General features: G+C 40.1%; 2 protein-coding genes across 3 annotated transcripts in view; both read left to right on the top strand.

Annotated features, from left to right (window-relative positions):
• The window catches only part of CENPK (centromere protein K), a 97,499-nt gene that overhangs the window by 66,554 nt on the left and 7,184 nt on the right, over positions 1–23,761 (top strand). The window lies entirely within an intron of this gene.
• Positions 21,900–23,761, top strand: part of ADAMTS6 (ADAM metallopeptidase with thrombospondin type 1 motif 6) — a 333,350-nt gene continuing 331,488 nt past the window's right edge. For both annotated transcript variants that reach the window (XM_021940153.2, XM_017959582.3), the window contains exon 1: positions 21,900–23,255. In XM_021940153.2, coding sequence (XP_021795845.2) covers positions 23,247–23,255 — 9 coding nt within the window. In that variant the 5' untranslated portion in view covers positions 21,900–23,246. The remainder of the gene's footprint in view (positions 23,256–23,761) is intronic.

The following is a 23,761-nucleotide window of genomic DNA, read 5'->3' as shown; positions in this document are numbered from 1 at the left end:
GGAGTTCAGTGGCTTTGAACTCCTGGGCTTAAGCCATCTTTCTCTCTCACGAATAGCTAGGACTACAGGTGCCTGCCACCATGCTGACTAACTTTTTTTTTTTTTTTTAGAAATGGAATTTTGCTATGTTGCCCAGGCTGGTCTTGAGGTCTTGGTCTCAAGACATTCTCCTGCCTGGGCCTCCCAAAGCACTGGGATTACAGGTGTGGGCCACCATGCCTGGTTAAAAAGAGCAAGGACCTTTAAAACAAAAATAGGAACAAATGAACCAACATTTGGTTATGAAATTGAATTAATTACAGATTCCATATAGGATTAAATATAATAATTTCAACACAATTTCTACAAGTAGGATAAGTTTTGACTGGCAACAGTCAGAGAGAATGAACTGAAAGACAGTTGAAAAATTTACCCAGAAAGATTAAGAGGTAAAAATTATGAAGCATGGATAAGAAATGTAGAGGAGAGATTGAAGGACCCTACCATATGTCACATAGAAGTTTGTGATAAAAAGAATGAAAGAATGTAAATAAGTAATATCTGAATAGATTATAGCTGAAAAATCTCCAGAATGGAGAAAAACAGAAGTCTTTGGAAAAGCATGTACACTAAATGCTGTGCAGGATAAAAAAGCTAAATGTGCTAAATCCACAACACGACATAAGTTTTTGATTTGTTTTGTTTTTGAGATGAGCTCTCACTCTGTCACCCAGGCTGGAGTGCAGTGGCAGAGTCATGGCTCACTGTAGCCTCAACTTCTTGAGCTCAAGTAATCCTTTCACCTCAGCCTCCCAAGTAGCTTGGACTACAGGTGTGCACCACCATGCCCAGCTAATGTATTTTTTATTTTTATTTTTGTAGAAACAAGGTATTACCATGTTGTCCAGGCTGCTCTCAGACTCCTGGCCTCAAGCAATCCTCTTGCCTTGGCCTCCAAAAATCCTAGGATTACAAGCATTAGCCACTATGCTCAGCATATATAGTTTAGTGAAACTACAACACATTAAAGAGAAAATATTCAAAGATACCAAGAGAAAGGATAGTAACCTAAGGACAGTAATTATATATATCATCAGAAACAGTAGACATTGGTGCTGAGGGGTAAAAGGGATCATCAATCTTGAATGACATAACCAGCTAAAGTATTACTCAAGAATGAGGACAAAATAAATGTTGTAGCCTGGGCAGCAAAGTGAGAACCCATCTCTACAAAAATAAAAATTAAAAAAAAAACTAGCTGAGTATGGTGGGACATGCCTGTAGTACCAGCGACTTGAGAGGCTAAGGCAGAGGATTGCTTATACCTGGAGTTCAAGGTTGCAGCTAACTATTCACTATATTCTATCAAGCCTGGGTGACAGTGAGTGACCATCTTTAAATAAATAAATAAACTTTCTGACATATAAAAACTAAAAATCTTTCCCACTTACACACTTTCCCTAAAATAAGAGTTAACAGATATAACTTCAACCAGAAGAAAAGTTAATCCAGGGGAGGATGGGGTTAAGGAATCAGCCATGAGCACATAAATTTATTTAAAATCAGTTGTGGAAAGAAGAATGTAAAGACATTTAGAAAGAAAAAGTGTTTCTTGAAGAGATGTCACAGGGATGTCATACTTCAGAACAACTGGCTATTCAATTTAAAAATGCAATATATGTTTAAAGGAAAATTACCTGCAAGGTTACAAAGTTTGTATTAGCCTATTGATAGTGGGGACAAAAAAGCAAATTTTTCACATTGATATCATGCACAAAAGTGCATATGTTCAGACAGTTGTATTACATAAGTAAGTAATAGACATTTTGTAGAAAGTTAACTTTTGAGAAATACTCTTTTTTTTGTTGTTGTTTGTTTTTTGAGACAGAAATTTGCTCTTCTTTCCCAGGCTTAAGTGCAATGGCACGATCTTGGCTCACTATAATCTCCGCATCCCAGTTTCAAGTGATTCTCCCACCTAGGCCTTCTGTGTATCTGGGATTACAGGCATGTGCCACCACATCCTGTCTCAGGTAGATTACCTCAGGTAATCTACCGACCTTGGCCTCCCAAAGTGCTGAGATTACAGGCATGATCCACTGCACTGGGCCAGGTTTTTTTTTTTTTTTTTTTTTTTTTTAATTTTTAAAATATAAGACAAGATTTCCCTTATTTTTAGCTTATATCTGGGTCAAAGTGTTTTCTGGTTGGTTTGTTCTTTGACTGTGGAACATGATATTCATACTTAGTATAATGATAGCAAAGGGTTGTATTTGCTTCAGGACAGTTGCATATTACAAAGAAGCCAATGTTTTTTGCTTTTCCAAAAAAAAAAAAAAATGTTTAGCAGGCCAGGCATGGTGGCTCACGCCTGTAATCCCAGCACTTTGGGAGGCCAAGGCAGTCAGATCACGAGGTCAGGAGTTCTAGACCAGCCTGGCCAATATGGTGAAACCCCATCTCTACTAAAAAATACAAAAATTAGCCGGGTGTGGTGGCACGTGCCTGTAGTCCCACCTACTCTGGAGGGTGAGGTAGAGAATTGCTTGCACCCAGGAGGCGAAGGTTGCAGTGAGCTGAGATCAAGCTACTGCACTCCAGCCTGGGCAACAGAGTGAGACTCCATCTCAAAAAAAAAAAAAAAAAAAAAGAGGTTTAGCAAGTAGACAAAAACAAAAAGTATCTTAAAGATAATAGAAAGAGTTCTAAATATTTTTTTAATTTTAAATGTGCCAATTTAAATTATAAATTTCTGTCTATAGAAAAAGAAGACATCTTTAGACAGAGTCTATTAGAAGGCAACCCACAGAGTGGGAGAAAGTATTTATGGTAACTATCCAACGAAGAATTCACATCTCAAATGCATAAAGAGCTCTCCTTAAATCAACAATTAGAAGACATTCATCCTAATTTAAAATTATAGGCCGGGCGCAGTGGCTCATGCCTGTAATACCAGCACTCTGGGAGGCTGAGGCAGGCAGATCACCTGAGGTCAGGATTTCGAGACTAGCCTGGCCAACATGGCGAAATCCCGCCTCTACTGAAAATACAAAAATTAGCTGGGCATGGCGGTGTGTGCCTCTAATCCCAGCTACTCGGGCAGCTGAGGCAGAATCGCTTAAACCCAGGAGGCAGATTTTGCAGTGAGCCAAGATCGAGCCATTGCATACACCCTGGGAGACAGAGTGAGACTCCATCTCAAAAAAAAAAAAAAAAAAAAAAAATTACATTGGTGGGCAGGCGCTGTGGCTCGCACCTGTAATCCCAGCACTTTGGGAGGCTGAGACGGGTGGATCAGTTGAGGTCAGGAGTTTAAGACCAACCTGGCCAATATGGTGAAACCCTGTCTGTCCTAAAAATACAAAAATTAGCCAGGCGTGGTGCCTGTAGCTCCAGCTACTTGGGAGGCTGAAGCAGGAGAATCACTTGAACCTGGGAGGTGAAGGTTGCTGTGAGCCAAGCTTGCACCACTGCACTCCAGCCTGGGTGACAGAGCAAGACTCTGTCTCAAAAAATAATAAATAAATAAATAAATAAATAAGTAAAATTTTAAAAATTATATTGGTTAGAAGACTTCAGAACCCAGGTGCAGTGGTGATGCCTGTAATCCCAGTGATGTGGGAGGATTGTTAGAGCCCAATAATTTGAGACTGCAGTGATCCCACCACTGCACTCTAGCCTGGGTGACAGAGTGAGACCCTATTTCTTAAAAAATCAAACCAAACAAACGAACAAAAAAAAGAAGGCTCTTCACGTTAGAGAATAAATATCTTGAAAATGTTTTAAATATCTCTTCATATTAGAGAATAAATATCTTGAAAATGTTTTAAAGGAAGGAGAGAACTTCTAGTTGCAGACTAAGAATAGACATACTTCTCTCTATTCTTTCTGTTAGTTGTAGCTTAAAACTTTGCACATTATATGTGATACACGTGTTAGGAAATGTCTGAAAAGTGGAGCGAAGGCAGCAGACTGCCTAGGGACTTTGGGACGCAAAGAGGGACACAGCAGTTTTCTTTTTGCCTTGTATATACCAGACTGGATGCTAGAGAAGCTTGTAACCTTAAAAACACCAGGCCGGGCGCGGTGGCTCAAGCCTGTAATCCCAGCACTTTGGGAGGCCGAGACGGGCGGATCACGAGGTCGGGAGATCGAGACCATCCTGGCTAACACGGTAAAACCCCGTCTCTACTAAAAAAATACAAAAAACTAGCCGGGCGAGGTGGCGGGCGCCTGTAGTCCCAGCTACTCGGGAGGCTGAGGCAGGAGAATGGCGTGAACCCAGGAGGCGGAGCTTGCAGTGAGCTGAGATCCGGCCACTGCACTCCAGCCTGGGTGACAGAGCGAGACTCCGTCTCAAAAAAAAAAAAAAAAAAAAGAAAACACCAATGGAAGGCAAGTCTCCCAAAACTTGGCTCTATCAAAAGGATGAGGAAAGAGGCAACACTGTAAGACAGAAAATTTTTCAACTATAACCACCCTACTACACCTTAACACAATGGAAAAAGTACCACCCTACCACTACTGCTGTCCAAAAAGGCCAAAAGTGGTAGACCTCAGGTTCTACCCTTGTTGAGCTATAACATGGTGTCCTGCCCCTGGGGTGATCAGAGAAGACTGAGTTGGGAGTCAGGACTTTCTTCCCTGCCAGCAGTAAGAAGCCATGTGGTGGCTCTGAACTTACATACCCACCCAGTGGTAAAGAGGCAACCCTGTTCATTAGAGGAAGCCACGTCAGAACTTTCACCACCATCCAGGGGTAAGGAGGCCTCCTACTCTTGACTGTAGAATCAGTGGAGGCCACCTGGCAATCAGTAACAAGGTGCTCCTTCCTTTCTTAGCCAGACTGATGTCAGTGGAGGCCTTTGAAGAGGCTGAAATTCCCCAGCTGCCCAGATGTCACAAAGCACTTCTGTTTCCCTACCCCTGGGTGTCAAAAAGGCTGAGCAGGAAATGTGGACTTTCACCACTACCTGTGGTAGTAATGAGACTGTGCCCCATTTTCCTTCCATCAGAATGGTGTCCAAGGTGGCCTGCTAAAACAGAAGATTTGAGTAAGATCTAGAGTGTTATAATAACCAAAATGTCCGGGGTACAATACATGCCCCACCAAGAACTAGAAAAATCTGAACTTTAATGAAAAAAGACAACACACAGCAGCAACATCAAGATAAAACAGGGCCAGGAGCAGTGGCTCATGCCTATAATCCCAGCATCTTGGGAGGCCAAAGCAGGTGGATCATATGAGGTCAAGAGTTCGAGACCAGCCTGGCTAACATGGTGAAACCCCATCTCTACTAAAAATACAAAAATTAGCTGGGGGTGGTGGCAGGTGCCTGTAATCCCAGCTACTAGGGAGGCAGAGGTAGGAGAATCGCTGGAACAAGAGCGCCAAATGTGGCAGTGAGCAAGATTGTGCCATTGCACTCCGCCTGGGTGACAGAGCAAGACAATGTTTAACTCAGCAATTGCAAACATGCCTGAAACAAATGAAAATAGAAAGTCTCAGCAAAGAAATAGAAAATATAAAGAAGAATCATATTGAAAAGTTTAAAATAAGAGGCACAATAACCAGATTCAAGATTCGGTGATGGGCTCAATAGCAAAATGAAGAGGGCAGAGGAAAGAATCAGCGAACTTGCAGATAGAACAATAGATACGGCTAGGCACAGTGGTTCACGCCTGTAATCCCAGCACTTTGGGAGGCTGAGGTGGATGGATCATGAGGTCAAGAGATTGAGAACATCCTGGCCAACATGGTGAAACCCTGTCTCTACTAAAAATACAAAAAATACAAAAATTAGCTGGGCGTGGTGGTGTGCACCTGTAGTCTCAGCTACTCGGGAAGCTGAGGCAGGAGAATCGCTTGAACACAGGAGGCGGAAGTTGCAGTGAGCCAAGATCGTGCCATTGCACTCTAGCCTGGAGACAGAGTGAGACTCAGTCTCAAAAAAAAAAAAACAAAACAAAACAAAACAAAACAAAAAACAGAAAAACAAAGAACAATAGATATTCCCTAATCTGATTAACAGAGACAAAATATGATGAAATCAAATGAACAGAGCCTCAAAGACCTATGGTTCTGTAATAAAAGATCTATATTTGTGTCATCAAAGTCCCAGAAAGAGAGGAGAAAGAGGGTGGGTTTTAAAATAGTGGCTGAACATTTCCCAAATTTGGTAAAAAGCATAAACCTACAGGTTCGAGAAGCTGAGAGAACCCCAGCTCGGGAAAGGATACACCTAAATAAGCCTACACCAAGACACATTGTAAGTAAACTGAAAACAGAAGGCAAAGAAAAAGTCTTAAAAGCATTGTGAGAGAAAGGATACCTTACCTACCGGAAAAAACAGTTGGGAGGACAGTAGATTTTCATGAAGTATCAAGGAGGCTGGAAGGAAGTGGCTCAACATTTTTCAGTTGCTCAGCGAACTGTCAGCCCTGTCAGATACCATTTATCTGGTAAAATTACCCCTTAGGAACGAGGGGGAAATAAATACATATTAGATGAAGGAAAACTAAGAGAGTTTGTTGCTAGCAGACCTACCCTAAAAGAAGGCTAAAGAAAGTTCCTGGCTGGGTGCAGTCTCACTCCTGTAATCCCAACACTTTGGGAGACTGAGGCCTGCCAAGCTGAGGCCAGGAGGACAGCTTGAAACCTGGAGTTCAAGATAAGCCTGGGCAATAAAGTGAGGCCACATTCTCTATTTAAAAAAAAGAAAGTCCTGAAACGTAAAGGGAATCATGAAAGAAGGAATCTTGGAACATTACGAAAGAAGGACAACAGGAAAGAGCAAAAATGTGACCAAATACAAGACTGGGTATGTTGACTCACACCCGTAATCCCAACACTTAAGGAGGTTGAGGTGAGAGGACTGCTTGAAGCCAGGAGTTTGAGACGAGTCTGGGCAACATGGCGAGACCCTGTCTCTACAAAAAATAAATTAGCCAGGTGTGGTGTCATGCGCCTGTAGTCCTAGTTACTAAGGAGCCTAAGGCAGGAAGATTGCTTGACCCAGGAATTTGAGATTATGGTGAGCCATGATCAATGCCACTGCACTCCACCCAGGGTGGAGTGAGACCCTGTCTCAAAAAAGAGACAGAATCAGACCCTGTCTTTAAAAAAAAAAAGAAAAGAAAAGAAAGAAAAGGAAGATATATGACCAAATACAATAGTTTCCTTCTTGAATTTTCTAAGTTATGTGTCCATGATTGAAGCAAAACGTATAACGATGTATGATTTGATTCTCAGTGATGTAGAGGAAATATTTAAGACAATTATAAATGGGGAAAGGTAAAGATATTTAAAGGAAGGTAGGGTTTTACTTCATTCAAACTGATAAAATGTTAATACCAGTAGACTGGTAAGTTATATAAGTGTTATGTAAATGTAATAAAGCAATCACATACAAAAAACGTATATAAAGAGATATGCCGTCAATCCCTAGATGTATTCCTTGAAGGTTGGGAATATATCTATATTTGTATATTGATAAACATTTATGTAACATTAGAGATATATAATATATAAAAATGTTTCAGAAAACATTAAAGATATTTTAAAAGTAAATTCTTTCTAGGCTAGGGTAGCAAATGATAATGTAAGGAAATTGTAGCCTAGTCTTATGAACATAGATGCAAAATCCAACAGAAAATACTAGAAAAACAATTCATACCACTTATACATATAGTATAAGAAATTTACAATACTGAAATTCAATTTCTTCCCTCTTGGCATTTGTGTTATTGTCAGGTCTTTTATTTTGACAAATGTTACAAACTCCACACTATATTGTTTTTATTCTAACTTAAATAGACTTTTCAATATATATATGTGTATATTTTATTTATTTGTTTGTTTGTTTGTTTGAAATAGGGTCTTGCTCTGTTGCCCAGGCTGCAGTGCAACGGCACAGTCATAGCTCATTGCAGCCTTGAACTCCTGGTCTCAAGTGATCCTCCCACCTCACCCTCAAAAAGTGCTGGAATTACAGGCATGAGCCACCGGCCTGCCTTTTTATTGGAACATTTAGTTCATTTGTGTTTACAGTAGACAGGCTTCTAAAACCCTGTTCAATAATTTTCACCTCCTGGTATCCCTGGCTTTGTGTTATCCCCTTCCCATTAGGTGTGGACCAGGGAACTTATGACTTGTTTGTAATGAATCAATAGAACAAAGGGACATGACTTCTGAGACTAGGTTGCAAAAGACTGTGACTCCTATCTTGCTGTCATTCTGTTGCTCTTTCTCCTTTGCTTACTTTGACGAGGTCAACTGCTATGTTGTGATTGTCCATATTGTAGTTTCTTATCACTAAGGGTGACTGCTTCTAACAGCCCGTGAGGAACTAAATTATTATTATTGTTTTTTGAGATGGAGTCCCAGTCTGTCACCCAGAGTGGAGTGCAGTGGGCCAGTCTTGGCTCACTGCAACCTCCACCTCCCGGGTTCAAGCGATTCTCCTGTCTTAGCCTCCCGAGTAGCTTGGATTACAAGCATGTGCCACCATGCCTGGCTAATTTTTGTATTTTTAGTAGACATGGGGTTTCACCACGTTTGCCAGGCTGGTCTTGAACTCCTGACCTCAGGTAGTCCGCCTGCCTTGGCCTCCCAAAGTGCTGGGATTACAGGCTTGAGCCACCGCACTTGACCACTTTTTAAATTTTATTTTTATTTTTTGGAGACGGAGTCTCGCTCTGGTTGCCCAGGCTGGAGTGCAGTGGCGCGATCTCAGCTCACTGCAACCTCCGCCTCCTGGGATCAGTCAGTTCTCTACCTCAGCCTTCCGAGTACCCGGGATTACAGGCGCCTGCCAGGCTATTTTTCTTTTTTTTTTTTTTTTTTTTGTAGAGATGGGGTTTCACCATCTTGGCCAGGCTGGTCTTGAACTCCTGACCTTGTGATCTACCTGCCTCGGCCTCCCAAAGTGCTGGGATTACAGGCGTGAGCCATCGCACCCGGCCTTTTTATTTTTATAGTGAAAATATAAGTACTTAGGAAAAAAAAAGGAAAGTATTAAAATGAAAATTTAAAACCCCACCACCCAGAGATAACCACTTGTGACCTTTTTTGTATTACTTAACCTTGATCCTAACTCTATGACATGTGCTAGAAAATATGAAATTATGATCCTAATTTTATGAAGTGTTTATATATACATTTTACATATATGCTTATAATGTTCTTTATGATTATACTATATAATGAGCTCTGCTTGTTTTACTCTTCGCTGTATTTTTCTCATAACTAGGTAATATTAGAAAAAACATTTTCAAGGCTACTGGACTATTAACAAAGTAGGAGTACCATCATTTATTTAACAATTTTTCTGTTATTGGCTATTGAGGTTGTTTCCAGTCTTTCACTCTTAAAAACAGCACCATGATCAATGTCTTTATATAAATTCCTAGAAATAGAGACACTAGGTCAAAGAGTGTAAGTGTTTTGTTTTGTTTTGTTTTGTTTGAGATTTTAGCCCAGGCTGAAATGCAGTGGTGAAATCATGGCTCACTGCAGCCTCAACCTCCCTGGCTCAAGTGATCCTCCCACCTTAACCTCCTAAGTAGCTGAGACTACAGGTGTGCCCCACCACGCCTGGTTAAGTTTTTGTATTTTTTTTAGAGACGGGGTTTTGTCCTGTTGCCCAGACTGGTCTAAAACTTCTGGACTCAAGCAAATCCACTCACCTTGACCTCCCAGAGTGCTGGAATTACAGGTATGAGCCACCTTGCCTGGCCACTAAGGCTCTTGATTCATATTGCCAAATGCCTTTCCAGAAAAGTTGAAGCAATTTCTACCCCCACCAGCAGTGTATGAGAGTGCCCATTTTATGGAACCCTTGCCAACAATGAGCATTTTTAAAAATTTTGTCTATTTGATAAAAAATTCTTGTTTTAATTTATATTTCTAGGATTATAAGTGAAATGGAACTTTTTTTTATAGATTACTGGCTGTTTGTGTTTCTTATTTTGTGAATTTTCTCTTTGTTTCCTTGATCATTATTCTAGAACAATACTGAATAGGCACCTAATGCGAACTATGTATGTAATTTTATAATAAATTTTCTTATGGCCTCGTTAAACAAGTAAAAAGAAACAGGTGAAATAAATTTTAATGATAAAATTATTTTAGTAATAGCAATCTTAATAATAAAATTTATTTAACTAAATACACCCCAACTATTATCATTTCAACACTGGCACTGGCTACATTTCAAGTGCTCTTGTGAGCAGTGGCTACCATATTAGACAGTGCAGATTCAGAACATTTCTGAATGTTCTGGAAAGTTCAACTGGACAGCACTAGCATGGAGCTACAGCTTTTGATTTTTTTTTTATAAGGAAACTTTATATGTTTAGTTTTTTGTCTATCCTATTTGTTGTAGTTTTTTCCAGTATGCCATTAACCTTTTAATTTTGTTTATTCTTTTTATTTACTTATATTCAAACAATATAGGTGGATCTGTCATTCCCTTTGTTGTCTCTTCCATTGTTTTAGGTTTACCTATTCCCAGATAGTTAATTCTTCACCTATATTTTCTCCCCTCGCCTCCCTTGTTTTTACAGACAGGGCCTCACTATGTTGCTCAGGCTGGAGTGCAGTAGCTATTCGCAGGCATGATCATAGCACACTACAGCCTCAAACTCCTGGCCACAAGTGATCCTTCTGCCTTGGCCTCCCAAGAAGCTAGGACTACAGGGACACCCTACTGAACCAGGCTACCCTAGATTTTTTAATGGCTTCATTTGTAATGCAATTATTTAATCCTGAAATTTATCACATTATTTTAAAAGTGTACCTGGTTTATCAAGAAGCTTACTATGGTTGCATGTCTATCAATTTCTCCGTGGAGTTTCTAAGAGTTTCTATCTCAAGTATTTTGATGCTGTGTTATTTAGTACATAACAGTTTGGGATTGTTGATCATTGTAAACGACTATGATTCTCCTGGTCCTTTGTAGCAGTTTTTGTTTTTACTCTACTTTATTTGAAATTCATATTGTCACCCCTGGTTTGGGTGGCAGCATTTTCCTAAGAAATCATTGCCCAAGCTTTAATTTTTAATCTTCCAATTTTATTTTGCATATACTTTTGGAATTATTATTATTATTATTATTATTTTGAGACAGAGTCTCACTCTGTCTCCCAGGCTGGAGTGCCAGTGGCGTTATCTTGGCTCATTGTAACCTCCACCTCCCAAGTTCAAGTGATTCTCCTGTCTCATCCTCCCGAGGTAGCTGGGATTACAGACATCTACTACCATGCCAAGCTAAGTTTTACAATTTTAGTAGAGATGGAGTTTTACCATGTTGGCCAGGCTGGTGTTGAATTCCTGGCCTCAAGTGATTCACCCACCTCAGCCTCCCAAAGTGCTGGGATTACAGGTGTAAGCCACTGCACCCATCCTTTTGTAATTATTTTTGTAACTGTGATTTAATCTTAACTCTGTTAAATTGATTTTTTCTTATTGCTGGTCCTTTTATATGTCAGTTTCTCCCATTTTTGAGTTGTTATTTTGTGTATCACTTAGACTACTGATATATGCCTTTGGTAATTATTTTCAAAAACATAACTTATAGTCAGTACTCAATAAATATTTCCTGAATAAAATAATACATGAAGGAAGGAAGGAAAGAAGGAAGGATGTTAAGCCTTTACATATCATAGAATGTCTTTCTGTTCTGTGGTAAAAAGCATATGTCTTTTTTATGATAAATCTACTTTTTACTCTTGAATGATGGTCTCATGTCTCTCTCTTTTTTTTCAACAAACTTAATTTTTTAGCTTTTATTTTCTTTTAAACATTTAAACATTTTGCCAGAATATGTCTAGGTTTTGGTTTCTTTACATTGATTTTACCTGGAAAAGAATGAGACTTTTAATCTTCCAATTTAAGTCATTCTTAAATTCAGGAAAGTTTTCTTCTGATATGTATTTGTCTGTTTTTGTACAGTTGTTCTGAATCCATTTTCAGGAATATGACTAATTTTGAGATTGGATCCCCAGGTTCTAGCCCTCATATCAATAATTAATTTTCATCTGTTTGCTCATTTTATGTATATTTAGAAGGATTTTTGGCAAATGACATAAGGTGAGGAATTAAGTCTTTTTTTTCTAACTAGCTTGCCTCCTCAAAACTGAAAAAAAAATGTTTATTTTCTATATCTTTCATTCTGTTTTTATTTTTTAATTAATTTTTTATTTTTTATTTTTATGGGCACATAGTAGGTGTATATATTTATAGGGCACATGAGACATTCTGATACCGGCATGCAATGTGTAATAATCACATCAGGGTAAATGTGATATCCATCACTTCCAGCATTTCTCTTTTGTTTCACAAACAATCTAATTATACTTTTTTAGTTATTTTAAAATGTACCATTAAATTGTATTTGACTGTAGTCACCCTGTTGAACTAGCAAATACTAGGTCTTATGCATTCTTTTTAAAAATTTTTATTTTAAATTATTTTTTGTAGACACAGGGTCCCCATATGTTGCCCAGGCTGGTCTTGAACTCCTGGGCTTAAGCAGTCCTCTACCTTGGGCTCCCCAAGTGCTGAGATTACAGCCACTATGCCCAGCCATGCATTTCTTTATTATTTTGTACCCATTAACCATCCCCACTTCTCTTCAACGCCCTGCCCCCCACTATCCTTCCCAGCCTCTGATAACCATATTTCTACTCTCTGTCTCCATGAGTTCAATTGTTTTAATTTTTACCTTCCACAAATAAGTGAGAATGTTTGAAGTTTGTCTTTCTGTGCCTGGCTTATTTCACTTGACATAATGACCTCCTGTTCCATTTATGTTGGTGCCAGTGATAGGATCTCATTCTTTTTTATGGCTGAAGAGTAACTTCATTGTAGAGTATTCCATTGCATACCACATAGTTATGATTGCTAGTGAGGTTGAACACTTCGTTATTTATTTATTGGTCTTAGCTTGTTTTCTCCCGTGACTTGCCTATTTAAGGCATTTTCCAGTTTTTTTGGTCTGTCTCTCATAGATTTGTGAGAGTTATTTAATGAGAGATATTTATTCTGTTTCAATTATATGTATTGCAAATCCTCCCAATCTCTGGTTTATATTTTTCACTTTTTAATGATCTTTTAATTTTCATTTAATAAAGTAAAGCTCATCAGTCTTTTCCTTTATGCTTTGAGTCTTTGCACTTAAGAAATTCTACGATAATTAGAAAATATTTATTTTTACTATATGAGATTCAAATCCCATCGTATTGAAGGAGTGAAATGTATCATATTGAAAGTATATGCAATTTGGCCAGGTGTGGTGGCTCACGCCTGTAATCCTAGCACTTTGGGAGGCAGAGGGAGGTGGATCACCTGAGGTCAGGAGTATGAGACCAAACTGGCCAACATGGTAAAACCCCATCTCTACTAGAAATACAAAAATTAGCCGGGCATGGTGGCATGAGCCTGTAATCCCAGTTACTTGGGAGGCTGACGCCCAAGAATTGCTTGAACCTGGGAGGCAGAGATTGCAGTGAGTTGAGATCACACCCTGGGCGACAGAGTGCGACTCTGTCTCAAAAAAAAAGAAAGTATATGGAATTTGGTTTTAAAATTTTTTTTTTTTTTAGAAACAAGTTCTTGCTGTCACCTAGGCTAGAGTATAGTGGCAGCATCATAACTATTGTAACCTCAAACTCCTGGGCTCAAGCAATCCTCTTATCTCAACCTCTCAAGTAGCTAGGACTACAGGTGTGCACCACTATACCCAGCTAATTTAAAAAAAATTTTTTTGTGGAGTCAGTGTCTTGCTATGTTGCCCACTCTCGTCTCAAATTCCTGGCCTCAAGCCAGGAATTCCCATTTCAGCTTCCCAAAGCAAGAGATTTCAGGTATGAGTCACCATGAGAGTTTGGTTTTAATGTGTTACATCTAGTTTTAATATCTCAGAAGTTGAATTAATAATTCATCATCTTTAGAGAGAGTCACCTGCTTCAATGCAGCAATTAATTCCCAGCAAGTATACAATCAGAATTCTTCATGTCATTTTTCTGAAAACACAAGCAATCTAATTTTAAGAAATGACTTGGTTTTCAACTTAAACATTTAAGTTTAATTTATAGGTTAATGTATTAAAATTTTTAAGGGTTTGTTCTTACCTCTATAAATTCCTCAATCCTTGTTCTTTGGCTGTCAAATTCTTCTGCCTTTGCTTCTAGTTTTCAGTTTCTGAAATATATACCTATATATAAACAAATTTCTTCCTCTCCCCAATTTCCATTTATTCCATCTTTGGTTTCCTGAACAGGGTTCACTTAAATTTATTAGTTTTCTAAAGACTCCTCTAACTTTTTTGAGAGGGTGTGACTAGGGAGTTTGCTGTCAACTCTGTTCTGCCCATAATCTTCATTTCTTAATTAAATGAAGAAAGAAAAGCTGGAGGGAATGAATGATGGGAAACCTGGGTCCCCTGAGGAAGGACCCCACTACACTACCGACAATTTATGCTGTTAATCTTTCTCCCATCTTTCCCCAAGGAGACCTCTGGCCTTTTACCAGAGTAACTGCACTGGGGAAAGGGGAATGATCAGACTTTTCAGGGACTTACTGGATACTGGCTCTGAGCTGACATTGATTCCAGGGGACCCAAAACATCATTGTGGTCCTCCAGTTAAAGTAGGGGCTTATGGAGGTCAGGTACTTAATGGAGTTTTAGCTCAAGTCCCCAGGAGTGCAGTGGGTCCCTGTACTCATCCTATGGTCATTTCCCCACTGTCAGAATGCATAATTGGCATAGACATACTTAGCAGCTGGCAGAATCCCCACATTGGCTCCCTGACCGGTAGGATGAAGGCTATTATGGTGGGAAAGGCCAAATGGAAGCCATTAGAGCTGCCTCTACCTAGAAAAATAGTACATCAAAAACAATATTGTAAAAACAAACAAAAACAGCAACAAAAACGAGTATCACATCCCTGAAGGGAGTGCAGAGATTAGTGCCACCATCAAGGACTAGAAAGATGCAGGGGTGGTGATTCCCACCACATCTCCATTCAGCTCTCCTATTTGACCTATACAGAAGAGAGATGAATCTTGGAGAATGACAGTGTATTATCATAAGCTTAACCAAGTCGTGACTACAATTGCAGCTGCTGTGCCAGAGGTGGTTTCATTGCTTCAACAAATTAATACATCTCCTGGTACCTAGTGTGCAGCCATTGATTTGGCAAGTGGCTTTTCCTCCATTCCTGTTTGTAAGACCCATCAGAAGCAATTTGCCTTCAGCTGGCAAGACCAGCAATATACCTTCACTGTCGTACCTCAGGGGTATATCAGCTCTCCGGCTTTGTGTCGTAATCTTGTTTGCAGAGATCTTGATCACTTTTCCCTTCTCAGGACATCACACCGGTTCATTACATTGATGACAGTATGTGACTGGATCTAGTGAGCAAGAAGTAGCCAACACACTGGACTTATTGGAGATACATTTGCATGCCAGGGGATGGGAAATAAATCTAACTAAAATTCAGGGATCTTCTGCCTCAGTAAAATTTCTAGTGGTCCAGTGGTGTGGGGCCTCTCGAGATATTCCTTCTAAGGTGAAGGATAAGTTGCTGCATTTGCCCCATCCTACAACCAAGAAAGAGGGACAACACCTAGTGGGTCTATTTGGATTTTGGAGGCAACACATTCCTCATTTTGGTGTATTACTCCAGCCCATTTATCGAGTGACTCAAAAGGCTGCCAGTTTTGAGTAGGGTCCAGAACAGGAGAAGGCTCTGCAACAGGTCTAGGCTGTTGTGAAAGCTGCTCTGCCACTTGGGCCATATGACCTAGCAGATCCAATGGTGCTTGAGATGTCAGTGGCAGATAGGGATGCTATTTGGAGCCTTTAGCAGGCCCCCATAGGTGAATCACAGCAGAGGCCTCTAGGATTTTGGAGCAAGGACCTGTCATCTTCTGCAGATAAGTACTCTCCTTTTGAGAGACAGTTCTTGGCTGGTAGAAACTAAATGTTTGACTGTGCGTCATCAAGTCACCACGCAACCTAAACTGTCATAAACTCGTGCTTTCTGATCCATCTAACCATAAAGTAGGGGCATGCACAGCAGCATTCCATCATCAAATGGAAGTGTATATATGTGATCAGGCTTGAGCAGGTCCTGAGGGCACAAGTAAGTTATGTGAGAAAGTGGCTCAAATGCCAATGGTCCCTGCTCTTGCCATCTAGCTCTCTTTCCCCCAGCCTGCACCAATGGCCTCATGGGGAGCTCTCTTTGAACAGTTGAAAGAGGAAGAGAAGACAACAGTCTGGTTTACAGATGGTTCTGCACGATATGCAAGCACCACCCAAAAGTGGACAGCTGCAGCACTACAGCTGCTTTCTAGAACATCACTGACAGACAGTGGTGAAGGGAAATTTTCCCAGTGGGCAGAACTTCGAGCAGTGCACCAGGTTGTGCAGTTTGCATGGAATGAGAAATGGCCAGATGTGTGATTATATACTGATTCATGGGCTGTAGCAAATGGTTTGGCTGGATGGTCAGGGACTTGGAAGAAGCATGATTGGAAAATTAGTGATGAAGAAATTTGGGGAAGACGTATGTGGATGGACCTCTCTGAGTGGTCAAAAACTATATTTGTATCTCTTGTGAGTGCTCATCAAAGGTGACCTCAGCAAAGGAGGATTTTAATAAGTGGATAGGATGACTTATTCTCTGGGCATCACTCAGCCCCTTTCCCCAGCCACCCCTGTCATCACCCAATGGGCCCATGAACAAAGTGCCCATGGTGGCAGGGATGGAGGTTACGCATGGGCTTGGGAACATGGACTTCCACTCACCAAGGCTGACCTGGCTATGTCCACTGCTGAGTGCCTGATTTGCCAGCAGCAGAGACCAACACTGAGCCCTTGATATGGCACCATTCCTTGGGGTGATCAGCCAGCTACTTGGTGGCAGGTTGATTATATTAGACCTCTTCCATCATGGAAAGGGCAGCAGTTTGTCCTTACCAGAATAGACACTTACTCCAGATATGGGTTTGCCTATCCTGCATGGAATGCCTTGTCCACCATCATGGTATTCTGTATAGCATTGCCTCTGACCAAGGCACATACTTTACAGCTAAAGTGCGGCAGTATGTTCATGCTCTTGGAATTCACTGGCCTTCTCCTTATCATTTTGAAGCAGCTGAATTGATAGAACAGTGGAATGGCCTTTTGAAGTCACAATTACAACACCAACTAGGTGACAGTACTTTGCAGGGCTGGTGCAGAGTTCTCCAGAAGGCTGTGTATGCTCTGAATCAGTGTCCAATATAAGGTACAGTTTCTCCCATAGCCAGGATTCACGGGTGCAGGAATCAAGGAAGTGGAAGTGGCACCACTCACCATCACCCCTAGGGGCCCATTAGAAAAATTTTTGCTTCCTATTCCCGCGACATTACATTTTGCTGGCCTAAAGGTCTTAGATCCAGAGTGGAGGGTGCTGCCACCAGAAGACACAACAATGATTCCATTAAACTGGAAGTTAATATTACCAACCAGACACTTTGGGCTCCTCCTACCTTTAAGTCAACAGGCTAAGAAGGGAGTTACAGTGTTGCCTGGGGTGATTGACCCAGACTATCAAGATGAAATCAGTCTACTACTCATCTTGAAATCAGTCTACTCTTCCTTACCTAATGGAGGTAAGGAAGAGTATGTGTGGAATACAGGAGATCCCTTAGGACCTCTCTTAGTATTACCATGCCCTGTGGTTAAGGTCAATGGGAAACTACAACAACCCAATCTAAGCAGGACTAAAAATGACCCAGACCCTTCCAGAATGAAGGTTTGGGTTACTCTACCAGGTAGAAAACCACGATCTGCTGAGGTGCTTGCTGAAGGCACACGGAATACAGAATGAGTAGTAGAAGAAGGTTGTCATCAGTACCAGCTATGACCACCGTTACCAGTTGTAGAAACAAGGACTATAATTCTCATGAGTATTTCCTCCTTATTTTATTAAGAACATGTTTATACATGTATACAGTTGTACTAAGAAAATATCTTCATTTTCCTTTTTCCTTTATCGTGTGGCATAAAATTTATTGACTTCATATCAGCATTTAAGTGGCAACTTTATGTAATAGCAGTTAAAGGATTAGTGTGCTTCCGGTTTTACGAAGGATAGAGATAGCTGTATTATGTTAGGCATAATTATGACCTTATTATTATTGTCTTTATTTGAAGATTATGTATGATTTCAGGAGATGTGTATGAGTTCAAGTTGGCAAAAGGTAGACTTCTGATGGTTAATGTTGAGTGTCAACTTGATTGAATTGAAGGAAGCAAAGTATTGTTCCTGGATGTGTCTGTGAGGGTGTTGCCAAAGGAGATTAACATTTGAGTCAGCAGACTGGGAGAGGAGGACCCACCCTCAAGCTGGGTGGGCACAATCTAATCAGCTGCCAGCATGGCTAGAATAAAAGCAGGCAAAAGAACGTGGAAGTACTAGACTGACTGAGTCTTCCAGCCTCATCTTTCTCCTGTGCTGGATGCTTCCCGCCCTCAAACATCGGACTCCAAGTTCTTCAGCTTTTGGACTCTTGGACCTATACCAGTAGTTTGCCAGGGGCCTTTGGGCCTTTGGTCATAGACTGAAGACTACACTGTCAGCTTCTCTATTTTTGAGGTTTTGGGACTTGGACTGGTGTCCTTGCTTCTCAGCTCGCAGATGGCCTATTGTGGAACTTCACCTTATGATCGTGTGAGTCAATACTTAATAAACTCCCCTTCATATATACATCTATCCTATTAGTTCTGTCCCTGTAGAGAAACCTGACTAATATAGCTTCTGTTTTTTGGTTTTTGAAATATATACATATAAACAAATTTCTTCCCTCCCCAGTTTCCATTTATTTCATCTCTGGTTTTCTGAATGGGGTTCACTTAAGTATATTAGTTTTCTAAAGACTGCTAGCTTTTTTTTTTTAAGATGTGACTAAGGAGTTTCCTGTCAACTCTATTCTGCCCATAATCTTCATTTCTTTCTTCTTTTTTTTTTTTTTTTTGAGAGGGAGTCTCGCTCTGTCGCCCAGGCTGGAGTGCAGTGGCGCAATCTTGGCTCACTGCAAGCTCCACCTCCCGGGTTCACGCCATTCTCCTGCCTCAGCCTCCCGAGTAGCTGGGACTTCAGGCGCCTGCCACCACGCCCGGCTAAGTTTTTGTATTTTTAGTAGAGATGGGGTTTCACCATGGTCTGGATCTCCTGACCTCATGATCCGCCCGCCTCGGCCTCCCAAAGTGCTGGGATTACAGGCGTGAGCCACCGCACCCGGCCCAATCTTCATTTCTTAATTAAACGAAGAAGGAAAAGAAAAGCTGGAGGGAAAAGTTTTGAAAGAGAAAAAAATTGGTCTCTATAATAATTTTCAAGAATTTTTATTGCAACTAAAATTCTTTCAGTGATTAGTTTATGAAGAAAAAAATGGATGGGTATAGTACATACATTTCCATGGTAACAGAAGTGTTAAATACAAGATATTTATATTTAAATATCTTGTATTTAAATATCTTATTAATTTAAATATCTTGTATTAAAATGGTAAGATATACCTGTAATCCCAGCACTTTGGGAGGCCCAGACAGACGGATCACGAGGTCAGGAGATTGAGACCATCCTGGCTAACATGGTGAAACCCTGTCTCTAGTAAAAATACAAAAAATTAGCCGGGCGTGGTGGCGGGCGCCTGTAGTCCCAGCTACTCTGGAGGCTGAGGCGGGAGAACGGGGTCAACCTGGGAGGCAGAGCTTGCAGTGAGCCGAGATCATGCCACTGCACTCCAGCCTGGGCGACAGAGCGAGACTCCGTCTCAAAACGACAACAACAACAACAACAACAAAAACTTAGCTGGGGATGGTGGTTCATGCCTGTAGTCTCAGCTAATATATATATATATTTATTAGTCAATTTAAGTAAGTAAATAAATAATAAAATAAAAATTTAAAAGAGACTTAAGAGAATGGCGGTTACACGGGACAGTTCACTTGTGAAAATTCATTAGACTGAACACTTGTCATCAAACTATATAATTATTTATGCATTTTTCTGCATGAATATTTTACTTCAATTAAAAGTTTATTTAAAAAGAGATCAAGCCATTGCAATGTATGGATCTTGATTCTAATAAAAGAGGCATTTTTTAAAGCCCTTTTTGCAATTGGGACAGCTGAGTACAATATTTGATGACATGAAAGAGTAACTGATGTTTTAAGAAAAGAGTTACTGATGTTTTAAGAATAATAGTGGTGTGTATTTATTTTTTAGTCCTTTTATTTTAGAAATACAGGGAAATACTTAATGGATGCAATGAAATGATATCCAAGGTTGACTTCATACAGTAGGGTTGATGGAACAACTAATGGGAATACATAATAGATGAAACAAAGTTGGTCACACTTGAACACTTGAAACTGGATGATGGCTGCCATGAGTGTCCATTATACTGTTTTTTTTTTTTTTTTTTTGATATATGTTTGAAATTTTCTGCAATGCAGTTAAAATATTTACACAAACACATATATATATACACATATATAAAGTTAAATTGACAATTCGCCATTTCCCACCCTAATCAATTTTCACCAGTTTTTCAGAGTATTCTTGACCCAATCACTTGGAGACAGAATCTGCTGGAAAAGTTTCATTACTCTGTTTAGACACAGGATGGCACTCTTTGAATAAGTAATTAGCCAAAGTCCACTCCCACTAAGTAAGCTCCTCTACAAGCTGCTACTTTGTAGGGCAGTTTATCTCAGTTGAGGGTAAAATCTTTTCAGAGAGCTTACATAGATGTTTATTGCTCATACCTTTATTTTTTGTGTGTGTACTGGCTGTCCCTATTTACTGCCAGTACTGGAAAAATTAAGGAAGGTTAAGGTTCAAAACTATTTAAATAGTCATTTGATGCCTACTTTTCTTATTTTTGGTGTTTACAATTCTTGCTATATTTTGCTACCTCATGTATTTCACATATATGTACACACATATGTACACATACAAATACACACACATACATACATACATATGAATCATCTTTATTTAAAACTCAAGGCCAACTATTGAACAGATTTCTACATTTTAAATGGCATTTAGCCAAATACTACTGATTAACGTCAGGATGAGGACTATTGACTGTGGACAGATGCTTTCCGGACACTTTCAACCCTTGAAGAAGAATTGAAATAACTGTATTCTTGGACGTTCTCGGTCTGATTCATGCCTCCTTTTAGCCAACTATTCATAGATTCACCAGAAGAATTACACCTACTACCTCCGGCGTAGGAAGAAAAAAAAAAAAATCAAATGGGCAATAATGTTAGCAGAAGCTTGAAATTTAAGAGCCGGTGTTCGGAAAGATCATCCTACTCCCTTCCCCCTGGTCCAGTTCTCCTTTCTGGTTCTGGCCATCGGAAATCGACTTGGCATTAACTAAGGACTGGAATTTCAAGGCGTCAATTTTCCCCTGCCCCCAACCTCGGAAACTCTTAAACAGCTCCCTATTCTACACTCAATGGTAGAGACAGATAAATGATGCAGCAGATTACACCGTTGAAAGACAACATTTGTCCTGAGCTATTTTCACATTTTTTCCTGTTTCCGATGTATGTGCCAGACTTTGTTTGCTTGCTTAGGACATGGAAAACATTGGGCATTTTCTCCCCAGTGGCAGGTTTCTCTCAGCAAATGAAAGTGAAAGTGCTACATTGTAGCGGTATTTTATCCTTAAAGTCTGGACTGGCAGCTGGTGTGTAGGGGGGAGGGAGGGTGGGCTTGGGAAGCTTGAAGAACCAGTTTTGAGGTTTTGTTTGTTTATCTTGAGATCGCAGCAGGGTTCCTGTTCCCCCCCCCCCTTTTTTTGGTGGGGGGTGGTGGGAGGGAGGTCCTATTTCGGATTTATTTTCATTTGGGCATCATTGAAGTTTCATTCAATGGACTGACTTTAAAAAAATACACTGCACTTGTGGTTTTTCCCGGTTGCACTTTAAAACACCATCCAGTCTCACCCTCATCTGGAAATAATGCAAGCTTCTCTCTTCCCCCGCTCCCTCCTCCCCTACTTTTTTTTTTTTTCTCTTTTAAAGCTCCACATAACCTGAAGTCGATAATCAGATGGAAAATGTGCTGGTATTAGTTTACTTTAGTTTACTTTTCCTTTTGGTGCTAACCATACTTGCTGAAGTATGTATAAAACACAGGCATTTTGTACACTTGTAGCTACTGAGGCTTGATGTCTGCCTGCTCCACGAATCTAAGCTTTAAGTTTCCTCACAGGCACTGTTTACGTGCAAGTTTTAACATTTTGATTGTGTGGAGTTCAAAAATAAAATTACACAGAGAATGACACCAGAGATCTTAACAGTGACATTAGTCCATCTAAAGTCATTCATCCTTCTCCCTCCCCCTTCATTTTTCCAAGAAACAACTAATAGCAAACCAGGCTAGAATTTCTAAGAGTTTAGAGGAGGAGGAGGAAAAGAGGCGGAGTGAGATAGGAGAGAGGTTAGAGAGGCCAGAATTTCTCTCATTCACAGTGTGGAAAAGTTGACATTGTTTAAGCCCTTCTGAATGGCTGGTAGTTGGTTACCCTGATTGTACCTCTACCTCCCCTCCCCCTCCACGTGACGACCCAGGACACATGCGCACCCGACGCAGCCCAGGCACATCTGCAGACTGACGTCAGTGTGCTCTGCCTCCGAGGAAAAGCTGCCAAAATTTTCTCCTGCTGCAATTCAAGTTGGCTGGGGGCCGGTAGTGAGATCTAGGGCTACTTCAACAAAACTTTGCTGCCCTTCCTGCTCCTCTTGTCTTCTTTTCTCCTGATACCTTTTGATGCTCTGCACATGTTATTTGCATAGCAAAGGCACTAAGCTTTCCAGGAAGACAGGGCACCACTTCCACCCCCAATAAGTCTTTTTTCCCGTCTTTTCTTTCTTTTCCTTTCCTTTTTTGGGGGGTGGGGAGGGAGAGAAAGGGGGTTTGCAAAGGCAGCATCTCAGAGTGATAGCCTAGATGTATTGAAGGCATCTCTTATTCTGCCAAATCGGAAAGTCAGTTCTCTAAAGCCCGGGTTAGCCAGACCATAGGGTTTTATTCTGGCTGCAGAATAACTGGCTGGTGTGGCTTTGCAAAGGGGGGCAAAAAATTAAAAAAAAAAAAATTAAAAAAAGTTAGAGAAGAGAGGGAGTACGTGAGTCGTCCAGTGCAATCTCTATTGTCTGAAACTTACTTTTTATCAGAATTTGAAGATGAAAACGGTAAGGAAGACTTAACAATATTCAATGAAGCTTTTTTTTTTTTTTTTTTTTTTTTTTTTTTTTTTTTTCCTTTTTAAACCAACAACTTGTGCTTTGCTTGTCTTCCAAATAACGCTTAGAAAACTTTTTTTCTGTGTGTGTGTTTTGGGTTTTTTTTTTCTTTTTCTTTTTTTTTTTAAATGGCAATGAGTGAGCTTGACTGAACTCATTTTACAAATAGATATCTTTTTAACTCCAGACTTGTCGGGGGTTGTAGAATTCTGGGACTTGCAATTATTTTATGATGCAAAAAATACGTTTATTTTATGAATATACAATACATGTTTTGTGAAGTGGACTTGATTATGATTATTGTAATCTTTTAACTGATCACCAAATAGTAATCCGGAAGGTAATAATGATGTGTGTTTTAAATTGATTTCCAGTTTTCTTAAAGAAAAGTCTTCTGCATTTTGTAGTTTCATGTCAGTGTCGTAAGTCTTCAGACAAGTGCATATTTTATGCTT

Source organism: Papio anubis, chromosome 5, assembly GCF_008728515.1.
Source record: "Papio anubis isolate 15944 chromosome 5, Panubis1.0, whole genome shotgun sequence".
NCBI classification, from domain to species: domain Eukaryota; kingdom Metazoa; phylum Chordata; class Mammalia; order Primates; family Cercopithecidae; genus Papio; species Papio anubis.
Note: the sequence above shows the minus strand (reverse complement) of the source record. Positions and strands in the feature narration are given on the sequence as shown.